This window comes from Apodemus sylvaticus, chromosome 6, assembly GCF_947179515.1.
Source record: "Apodemus sylvaticus chromosome 6, mApoSyl1.1, whole genome shotgun sequence".
In the NCBI taxonomy this organism is placed as follows: domain Eukaryota; kingdom Metazoa; phylum Chordata; class Mammalia; order Rodentia; family Muridae; genus Apodemus; species Apodemus sylvaticus.
The window spans coordinates 5,393,075-5,405,105 of NC_067477.1; the positions used below are offsets into that span (position 1 = coordinate 5,393,075).

The 12,031-nt window shown below is 41.2% G+C and overlaps 1 gene segment (V, D, J or C); it reads left to right on the forward strand.

The window, feature by feature from the left end:
• The first annotated feature begins 1,586 nt into the window (after positions 1–1,586).
• LOC127687769 (Ig heavy chain V region 3-like) overlaps positions 1,587–12,031 on the forward strand; it is a 906,657-nt gene continuing 896,212 nt past the window's right edge. The window contains 2 exon segments of the V gene segment in view: positions 1,587–1,641; positions 1,724–1,737. Of these exon segments, the coding sequence occupies positions 1,596–1,641; positions 1,724–1,737 (60 nt within the window).

The following is a 12,031-nucleotide window of genomic DNA, read 5'->3' on the forward strand; positions in this document are numbered from 1 at the left end:
GCTCAGTTTTAGAATGTTTCATTCTTTATTTTTATCTCTATTTTACTATGTCATCTTTGTAAATTCCTCATACTCTACTGTCCCAATTCTAGTCTTTCAACTTCTGCAATTAAATACACCAAATACAATATTGAAATCTTAGAACACGTATGAATGAATACATGAAGCCCTTGCCTCATGGACATGGGTGAACTATTCAGAATATTTTTCTAGTTCCATATATTTATAAATCAGAAAATTCTTGTTTTATTACTGAGTAATATTTATTTTTCTATATGTGTAATTTTGTTCTTTTTCATTTATCCTTTATTAGAAATCTCATATGATTGCTTCCTCTATATTCTGTTAAAAAATCATGATTCACATGCTGTAAATAAGCATGAATGTATGCACATTTCTACAATAAGATATAGAGTCATTTGAGTAGATGTATGAGAGGATTATTTCTGGGAAGCAAAATAATTTTATTTGTTAATTTTTGGCCAATTTTCATAGGAAAGTCAACATCCCAGGTAAGTGTGGTTAAAGCCCCTGTTTAGTGATGACATAGACCATAATAGACCTCATTTGTATTGCTAATGTTCATGTTTTCAAACTGCCTTATAAATATTTATGTTTATACCCATTATATTGTCTGAGTCTTGGTCACAGGGGATCATATATGCTGTGTGTAAAGACTGATGCAGACATTCAGAGTGTTTAGAATTATTGATAGAGTTTCCAGCAACATTTGATTCAATGATGCCAACATCTCACACAAGAATCATCATAAAACATGGAAAAGAATGTAAGATACAGAAAATGGGTTAAAGGACATAAAATTTTATCTCCATTTAATGTCTGTGTTTTTTGAGATTGCCTTAATGAATAGTTGTGTTTAGTTGCATCCATTTTTCCAAAAGCAATGTAAATTTGTCATCATTTCTGGTCAAATCATATATATATGCCTTAGTCATAAAATCTTTTATTTATACATAGATAGCTTATATCTATAATTTAGTCAATCATTATAATGCTGTAAAAATCCTTGATGTATAAATATTTAAGCGAATTTACTTTTATTCATTTTAGTGACTTTTGAAGTATATGACCTGTGGTAAAGGCAAATATTATTTACATTTATCTGAAATAAGGTTCTCATACATAAAAGTTATCAATTTTTGGAACCTTCCATCAAAATCAAATTAATCTTCATCCTCTCATCATCATCATCATCATCATCATCATCATCTCAAAGCACCATCTATAAATCCATGTGTTGACATTGTCTCAAACTGGAATAACAGACTCAGGCCAAAAATTTCTTGAGAGCCTGGTCTCATGACATGTGACCTGGGTTCAGGGAAGATGTATGGGATGCAATTACTCAGAGAGGATTAGGACATGGACCTGAGCACTCTGCTACCTTACCCATATGCATTTTCAGTCTTTCCTATCCAGCTCTTCTGATAGACTAGGATCTTATATAAGAGGTACCTGCTCATAAATATGCAAATTACTTCAGACTATGTGAGTAAATACAGGGCTGTCCACACCATGAAAACAACCTATGATCAGTGTCCTCTCCACAGTCCCTGAAAACACTGACTCTAACCATGGAATGTAGCTGTGTTGTTCTCTTCCTCCTGTCAGTAACTGCAGGTAAGGGCTCACCAGTTCCAAATCTGAAGAGGAGACAGGGCCTGAGGTGAAAATGACATCCACTCTGCCTTTCTCTCCACAGGTGTCCAATCGCAGGTCCAGCTGCAGCAGTCTGGAGCTGAGCTGGTGAGGCCTGGAGTTTCAGTGAAGCTATCCTCCAAGGCTTCTGGCTACCCCTTCACCAGCTACTATATGAACTGGGTAAAGCAAAGGCCTGGACAAGGCCTTGAGTGGATTGGATATATTAATCCTTACAATGGTGTTACTGACTACAATGAGAAGTTCAAGGGCAAGGCCATACTGACTGCAGACAAATCCTCCAGCACAGCCTACATGCAGCTCAGCAGCCTGACATCTGAGGACTCTGCAGTTTATTACTTTTCAAGACATAGTGCTGTAACCACATCCTGTAACCAAACCCTTGAGGAGCAGGAAGCTATCCTAAGAATGAGATTAGAGAATATTAAATCTTTAGACTTGCTCAGAAATAGTAGTTTTGCATGTCCATTTATTATCTCTTTCACATATTCCAATAGTGCCTTTGTCTACTTTGTAAAAGACCAGCTAAGAATCAAGTGATGATTATTTAAGATAAAGCTATACTTTACCATACCTTGCAAATTGCTTCACCAGTGACCACCTACATTTACATTTTTTTATTCCAAAAATCAATAAAAATGCAATAGTGTGGTGAAGCATAATAAAACTATCACTGGATCCTGAGAGACCAGAACATTTTTTAGATTGTTGGGAATAATTTATAATAATGAGTTTGACCTATAAAATGCAAACCATCAACATCTGGGCAAACAAACCCATCTTCATAGTCTTATGTAATAAGTGACTTCGGGTATGTTGTTATCTGTTGCTACATGTTTCAGCAAAAGTTCCTGTCTCTTAGAATGTGAGCAATATTTACATCAAAATGCACAGGCATGCAAATATAATACTTGTATGCTGGCCAAAATATTATTAAATCACTTTTCATGAAATTCATTTACAAACACAATACATATATCTGTTAAATTATGTATGTTCTGATATCATACTCAAGTGTTTGATCTCATATTTACTTCCTTCCCAGGCGGAGTAATCAACCCTAAAGTCACTAGCCATCTTAGAAGATGGATCTATACTGATACAGCATCAACACTCATATTCCCTTGCATACATGTTGCCCCATTTTGTGTATTTGTGAACATTTGTCTCTGCATACCCTTGTGATTCTTATGCTTTGTTTCTGGTGATCTTATTCTATTTGTTTGTTTTGTCCTAGGAGGTCAAGGGCATACAAATCGGAAAGGAAGAAGTCAAATTATCACTATTTACAGACAATATAGTAGTATGCTTAAGTGACCCAAAAAACTACACCAGCGAAGTCCAATAGCTGATAAACAACATCAGCAAAGTGGCTGGATGTAAAATTAACTCAAACAAATTTGTAGCCTTCCTATACTCAAAGATAAACAGCCATAGAAAAAATTAGGGAAATGACAATCTTCACAATAGTCAAAAACAATGTAAAGTATCTTGGTGTGATTCTAACCAAACAAGTGAAAGATCTTTATGATAAGAACTTCAAGTCTCTGAAGACAGAAAACGAAGAAATCAGAAGACGGAAAAATTTACCATGATTGTGGATTAATTTACCATGATTGGCAGGATTAATATAGTAAAAATGATCAACTTGCTGATAGCAAACTACAGATTCAATGCAATCCCCATCAAAATGCCAAATCAATTCTTCATAGAGTTAGAAAGGAGAATTATCAAAGTCATCTGGGATAACAAATAACAGGCTAGTGAAAATTATTCTCAAGAATAGAAGAAGCTCTTGGGGAATCAGCATCCCTGAACTCAAGCTGTACTACAGAACACTAGTGATAAAAACTGCATGGTATTGGTACAGTGACAGGTAAGTGGACCAATGGAATAGAAGTGAAAACCCAGAAATAAACCTGCACACCTAAGGAGCTAAACGTATCCAATGGAAAGAAAGATAGAATTTTCAACAAATGGTGCTGGACTGCTGGGTCTGGACTCAATGCAAAAAGTTACACCTTGCCCACAAGATACTTGGATCACCATGGAGTAGAGAGGTCAGGTGTAGGGGGAGGGGAGAATCACCTTGAAGTCAGGAGGTAGGAGAAACAGGATTAAGAATGTAAGAGGTTGGATCTGGAGGTTACCAATGATTGAAAAATAGATTATAAAAGTAATAGAGAATAAATATTAAAATTTACAATGTAGTCTGATCACTGATATTCTTTCCAAATTTCTGCCAGAACCTTCACCTCATCCAACTACTCATCCATTCAATTGTTTTTTTTAATAGAAAAATAAAACACATATTGGCTGGATGTAAAATAACCCAAACAAATTAGTAGCCTCCTACCCTCAAAGGATAAACAGGCAGAGAAAGAAATTAGGGAAACAACATCCTTCACAGTAGTCACAAACAATGTAATGTATTTTGGTATGACCCTAACCAAACAAGTGAAAGATCTGTATGAACAGAACTTCAAGTCTTTGAAGAAAAAAATTGAAGAAGACCTCATAAGATGGAAAAAAATCTCCCATGATCACTGGTTAGCAGCACTAATATAACAAAAATGGACAACTCACTTAAAGCAATCTGCAGACTCCATGCAATCCCCATCAAAATTGTAACTCAATTCTTCACAGAGTTAGAAAGAGCAATTCTCAGATTCATTAGGAATAACAATCAACCCCGGATAGTGAAAACTATTATCAACAGTAAAAGAACTTCTGGGTGGCATCACTATCCATGAACTCAAGGTGTACTACAGAGCAATATTGATAAAAACTACATAGTATTGGAACAGTGACAGGCAGGTAGATCAATGGAATAGAATGGAAGACCCAGAAATGAACCCACGCACCTATTGTCACTTGATCTTTGACAAAGGCTCTAAAATCATCCCGTTGAAAAAACGACCACATTTTCAACAAATGGTGCTGGTTCAACTGGTGGTCAACATGTACAATAATGCAAATTGACCCATTCTTATCTCCTTGTACACAGCTCAAGTCCAAGTGGATCAAGGACCTCCACATAATACCATATACACTAAATCTAATAGAAGAAAAATTGTGGAGAAGTCTCAAACATATTGGCACAGCAGAAAAATTCCTGAACAGAACATCAATGGCTCATGCCCTTAAGATCAAGAATTGACAAATGGGACCTCATAAAATTACAAAGCTTCTGTAAGGCAAAGGACACTGTCAATTGGACAAATCAGCAACTGACAGATTAAGAAAAGATCGTTACCAATCCTACATCCAATAGAAGGCTAATATCTAATATATAAACAGAACTCAAGAAGATAGATTCCAGAGAACCAAATAACCCTATTAAAATATGGTACAGAGATAAACAAAGAATTCTCAATTGAGGAATACTGAATGGTTGAGAAGCACCTAAAAGATGTTAAACATCCATAGTCATCAGGAAAGTACAAATCAAAACAATCCATAGATTCTACCTCATAACTGTAAGAATAACTAAGATCAAAAACTCAGGTGACAGAAAATACTAGTGAGCATGTGGAGAAAGAGCAACATTCCTCCATTGCTGGTGGGATTGCAAGCTGGTAAAACCACTCTGGTAATCAGTTTGCCAGTTCCTCAGAAAATTGTACATAATACTACCTGAGTGTGGAGAGCCGTGACAGTATTCACCATTACAAGATGGCGCCGGATTCCGCTGCGCCAGCTCAGCTTTCTTGGTAAACAAGCTATATGCGCATGTGCAAGAGTATCTTCGTGCCAAATCTCTGTTCACCACGGGGCAATCAAATGAGGTGATTTGTGAACAGCCAATCGGGTGTGTACATGCCATGCCAAGGGGTATATAAGCAATGCCCTTTTGGGGCTCGTGGTCTTCCTCTTCAAGATTGCAATAAACGCTTTGCTGCAGAAGGATCCTGGTGTCCACGTGTGTTCTTGCTGGCGAGATGATAATGCGGGACATTTGGTCCCGAAACCTGATAACGCCTCACCATCGCTGGCACCGAGGAGACCCCCGGTCACGGGGCAGGATTCAGAACTGCAGGACTAGGTAAGCTCTGAGAGGTATGTTTGGTCTTGATCTTTCCCATCTCTCTCCTCAATTAGCAGGGGCAGTTGAGGCTTTCCTGCTTGTTCTCGTGGCACTCATTCTTTTTCTTTTGATTTCATTTTGTTTTCATCGGTGGTGGTGTTAAATCATCGTCACTAGGCACAGTTAGACGGACATAAATAAGCCACAGTGCCAGCCTGATACATAAGCTTGTCCTGTAGATAAAGGGGCAGTATGGGGGCCTCACATTCAGTGATTACGGCGCTGCAGTCCTTCCTAAAACAGCGCGGTTTGAAAATCTCGGTGAAAACTCTTGATTATTTTGTCAGGGAAGTGGACCGTGTAGCACCCTGGTATGCTTGCTCTGGATCATTAATGCTTGCCTCAAGGGAGAATCTGAGAGGAGACTTGGTCAGAGAACAACAAAGCGGGAAATTGAAAGCAGGGACTATGCCGCTTTGGAAACTTATTAAATCGTGCTTAGAGGATGACAATTGCCATCCATCAGTAAGGGAAAGGCAAGGAGAGTTGGAGGAGATTCAGGACAGCATGTCAGAAACAGAGCGGGGTGAGAGAATAGAAGCTGTGAGAAAAAAAGGTGCACCTAAGAAAAAAGGCCCTTCTGTGGACCTTGGATCTGAGGAAGTGAGAGACAGGGGAAAGAATGCCCTGGGAGAGAAAATAGTGGAGAAAGAAAAAAACACTGAAGGGAAAGAGCCTTTATCCAATGAAAGAACTTGAGGCTCTGGAGCTTGATAGCTCCGATTCGGATACTGGACTTAGTTCCTCAGAAGAAGAGGTTTTAGATGAAGTGGCAGCTCGCTATGAGGAAGAGATGTATCATCCCGATGAAAGGAGAGTGAGGGAATCGGAGAAAAAAACTAAAGATTATTGGGGTCGCAGGGCAGGCCACCCCTCAGCTTTCAGGCCCTAATGCCCCTCCGCCCTATGCGGAAAATTTTTATTTGGATTCCTTTCTTACAAAAGATGAACAAAAGAAGGTGCAGCAGGCATTTCCGGTTTTTGAGGGCGTAGAAGGAGGTCGTATCCATGCTCCAGTAGAGTTTAATCAGATTAAGAAACTTGCAGAGTCAGTCCATAACTACGGGGTCAGCGCCAATTTTACCATCTCGCAAGTCGAAAGATTTGCCAACCAGGCCATGACCCCGGGGAGACTGGCAAATGACTGTAAAGGCTGCACTCCCTAATATGGGTCAATACATGGAGTGGAAGGCCTTGTGGTATGATAATTCTCAAGCACAGGCTAAGATCAATGCTACTATTGAAGGGGATCAAAGAAATTGGACGTTTGTTCTCTTGACAGGACAGGGACCATACGCCAATAATCAGACCACTTATAATTGGGGAGCCTATGGTCAAATTTCTGCCACTGCCATTAAGGCATGGAAGGCCCTTTCTAAGAAAGGCGGGTCTGGGGGACATTTAACAAAGATCATACAGGGCCCCCAAGAGCCATTTTCAGATTTTGTAGCCAGAATGACAGAAGCAGCAGGAAGGATCTTCGGAGATCCGGAATAGGCTATGCCCTTAATAGAACAACTTGTCTATGAACAGGCCACGCAGGAATGTAAAACAGCTATTACACCAAGGAAAAACAAAGGGTTGCAGGATTGGCTGAGAGTTTGCCGAGAGCTTGGAGGCCGGCTTACTAATGCCGGCCTCGTGGCGGCCATTATGCAGAACCAAAAATGCTCCGGTACTGGTGATTGTAAAGTTTGCTATAATTGTGGCAAACCAGGACATCTAAAGAGAGAGTGCCAAGCTCTCACAAAAAGGAGAGCACCAGGGCTGTGTACTAAGTGTGGGAAAGGCTATCACTGGGCCAGTGAGTGTTGCTCGCTTAGAGACATCAAAGGCAGGCTTCTTCCCCAGACAAAAGGAAGTGAGGATACTCCAAAAAAACAGGTATCTGGGCCCCAAGTCTCAGGGCCCCAAAACATATGGGACTATGATGAACAAATGGCAGACACCTCTGTCCGTAGAGCAACACAGGGCTCAGCAGGATTGGACCTGCATTCCACCGCCCGATTCATGCTAATGCCACAGATGGGTATACAACCCGTACCCACAGACTTCAAAGGACCCCTACCTGTAGGGAGTGTGGGACTGATTCTTGTTCGCTCTTCTCTCACAATGAAAGGCCTTGTTGTTCACCCTGGAGTTGTAGATCAAGATTACGAGGGGGAACTTCAAGTTCTCTGCTCTAGGCCTCAGGGTGTATTTTCTGTTTCGCCAGGAGATAGGATTGCTCAGTTAGTAGTCCTGCCCAGTTTACATGATCAGTTTCCCTCTTTCGGCCTCCATCGAGGAACCCGGAAGTTTGGCTCCTCTGGAAATGATTCAGCCTATCTGGTCATGAATCTTGATTCCAGACCATCCCTGGAGTTGCTAATAGATGGGAAGACTTTCAAGGGCATCTTAGATACAGGGGCAGACAAAAGTATTATCTCTTCCCATTGGTGGCCGAAATTGTGGCCTGTGACAGAGTCATCCCATTCCCTACAGGGTTTGGGGTATGAAGCCAGCCCTACAATTAGTTCATGTTCCTTAGATTGGCAGGCCCCTGAAAGGCAATCTGGCAGCTTTGTTCCTTATGTTCTTCCTCTTCCTGTTAATCTATGGGGAAGAGACATATTATGGGATTTGGGTCTGGTCTTGTCTAATGAATACTCAGTACCAGCCACCCAAATAATGAAGAAAATGGGATATAAAGAAGGCAAATGACTTGGAAAGAGAGAACAGGGCCGTCTGGAGCCTGTCCCACAAGAAGGCAACAAAGGAAGAAGGGGCTTGGGTTTTCTCTAGGGGCCATTGAGGGCACTATACCCATACCTTGGCTCACAGAGGAAGCCGTATGTGTTCCTCAATGGCCTCTATCCTCTGAAAAATTGGGAGCTGCCATTAAGTGGGTTAATGAACAACTGCAGCTCGGTCATTTAGAACCCTCTACTTCACCATGGAACACTCCTATTTTTGTGATCAAGAAAAAATCAGGAAAGTGGAGACTTCTTCAGGATCTGAGAGCCATCAATGCACAAATGCGCCTGTTTGGCACATTCCAGCGAGGCCTACCCTTGCTTTCTGCCTTACCTAAGCAATGGAAGATAATAATCATAGATATTAAGGACTGTTTCTTTATCATTCCCTTGTGCACACAGGATAGACAAAGGTTTGCGTTCACTATACCAGCTATTAATCATTTTGAACCAGATAAGAGATTCCAGTGGAAGGTTCTGCCTCAGGGCATGGCCAACAGCCCCACTATGTGCCAACTATATGTGCAGTTATCCCTGGAACCCATAAGGAAACGCTTTCCATCCTTGCTTCTGGTCCATTACATCATGATATTCTCATGTGCCATAGAGATTTAATAACCTTACAGACCTCATACCCAATTTTAATCAAAACGTTGGGGCAATGGGGATTACAAGTTGCTAGAGAAAAGGTTCAAATTGCAGAAATTGGCTCATTCTTAGGATCGATCATTTATCCTGAGAAAATAGTCCCTCAGAAATTGGAGATTCGCGGAGATCACCTGCATACCTTAAATGATTTTCAAAAGTTATTGGGGGACATAAATTGGCTAAGGCCATTTTTAAAGATTTCTTCTGCTGAGTTAAAACCTTTATTTGATATTCTGGAAGGGGACCCTCATATCTCCTCCCCGAGAGCATTGACACCAGCTGCAAGCCAGACTTTGCGAGTTGTGGAAGACGCCCTACGAGATGCCCAATTACAGCGCGTTGCTGAAACTCAGTCTTTTGATTTATGTGTTTTTAAGACTATACAACTACCAACGGCTGTCTTGTGGCAAAATTGGCCATTATTGTGGACTCACCCCAATGCTTCTCCTGCTAAAATAATAGATTGGTACCCTAATGCAATTGCACAACTTGCGCTTCGCAGGATAAAAGCAGCAGTTACTCATTTTGGACAAGATCCTAATTCTTTGATTGTGCCGTATACTGCAGCACAAGTTCAAACTTTGGCAGCTACATCCAATGATTGGGCAATTTTAGTTACTTCCTTTTTAGGGCGGATTGACAATCATTATCCAAAGCATCCAATTTTGCAGTTTGCCCTGAGTCAAGCTGTAGTATTTCCACGAGTGACAACCAAAAATTCACTCCCAGATGGAATCGTGGTATATACTGATGGGTCAAAAACTGGTATAGGTGCTTATGTAGTTAACGGTAAGGTAGTATCTAAACAATATAATGAAACCTCACCTCAAGTTGTAGAATGTTTAGTGGTACTAGAGGTTCTTGAGACCTTCCCAGGACCGCTTAATATTGTGTCTGATTCTTCCTATGTGGTTAATGCAGTTAACCTTCTTGAGACAGCTGGGGTAATAAAACCCTCCAGCAGAGTTGCTAACATTTTTCAACAAATACAACTTGTCTTGTTGAGTAGAAGATTCCCTGTTTATATTACTCATGTCAGAGCACACTCGGGCCTCCCTGGTCCTATGTCATTAGGAAATGATTTGGCAGATAAAACCACCAAGATTGTGGCTGTTGCACTGTCTTCCCAGACAGAAGCTGCAAAAGAATTTCATAAGCGTTTTCACATGACGGCTGAAACCTTACATCGCTGCTTTTCATTGACTAGAAAAGAAGCTAGAGAGATAGTTACCCAATGTCAAAAATGTTGTCTATTTTTGCCTGTGCCTCATGTGGGAATTTGACCGCTGCAAGTATGGCAGATGGATGTCACTCACATCCCTTCCTTTGGAAGACTTCAGTATTTGCATGTTTCTATTGATACATGCTCTGGCATTATGTATGCTACACCTCTAACAGGAGAAAAGGCCTCACATGTAATTCAACATTGCTTCGAGGCGTGGAGTGTTTGGGGCAAACCTAGATTCCTTAAGACAGACAATGGACCAGCCTATACTTCTCAGAAATTTCGGCAGTTCTGCAGTCAAATGGATGTGACTCATCTAACTGGCCTCCCATATAATCCCCAAGGCCAAGGCATTGTAGAACGTGCTCACTGTACCATTAAATCATATTTAATAAAACAAAAGGGGGAATCGACGAGGCTCTGCTCAATTAGGATGTGAAAGAAAACTGGGTGCGCTTTGCATTACCAGTGTACAATATGAAAATTTTACCCGAGTGGCAAATTTGTCTAGGCAATTGTCGTTATATCTTGAAGGAAACTGGTCTGAAGGTTTTGATGAGACTCTCGAATCTTTGCGGGCAGCAGTGTTGGCTATCAATTCGACTCGAGTGGACCTGTCGCTGACAGAGGGACTCTCTTCCTGGATCGCTTCAGCCTTTTCTTACTTTAAGGAGTGGGTGGGGGTGAGTTTATTTGGCACAGCCTTATGCTGTGGATGCGTGTTCATGCTTTGGCTGGTCTGCAAACTCAGATCTCAACAAAAACGTGACAAGGTTGTGATTGTTCAGGCACTTGTGACTATTGAACAAGGTGCCTCCCCGGAGATCTGGTGGTCCATGCTAAAATAATCTTGCAAGCACTAGACTACTCAGATCTTGCACCCCTATAGGCTAGACTCATTGCACAGGGATGAGTGAGTAAGTCTTTGACTCTGTTGGATTGTTGGGTTAAGCACTGCATAAGGGTTGCTCAGAGCTTTGAACACTCTTAGAAGACAAGTCGGATTACATGAGGGTTGTGTGTCCAAGTATCCCTCCCCTAGGAAAAACGGCACGAGTGCAGGTCAGGACGATCCTGGGAAAAGGAACCTAAGGGTCTTGTTCTGTACATGGCGCTCTTACTCATCTTACTAAGGATCCGACCTCTATCTTCATCCATTACAGAGTGGCTTGCATTTTAATAAAACAATAAGGGAGAGGTGTGCAGAGCCGTGACAGTATTTGCCATTACAAGATGGCACCGGCTTCTGCTGCGCCAGCTCAGCTTTCTTGGTAAACGAGCTATATGTGCATGTGCAAGAGTATCTTCACGCCAAATCTCTGCCCACCCCGGGGCATTCAAATGAGGTAATGAGTGAACAGCCAATCGGGTGTGTACACGCCACGCCAAGGGGTATATAAGCAACACCCTTTTGGGCTCGTGGTCTTCCTCTTCAAGATAGCAATAAACACTTTGCTGCAGAAGGATCCTGGTGTCCATGTGTGTTCTTGCTGGTGAGATGATAGCGCGGGACACCTGAGGACCCAGCTATACTATTCCTTGTCGTATAGCCAGAATATTCTCCTACATGGAATGAGGACACAAGCTCCACTATGCTCATAACATCTCTCTATATATACTATCCAGAAGCTGGAAAGAATACAGATGTCCCTTCAG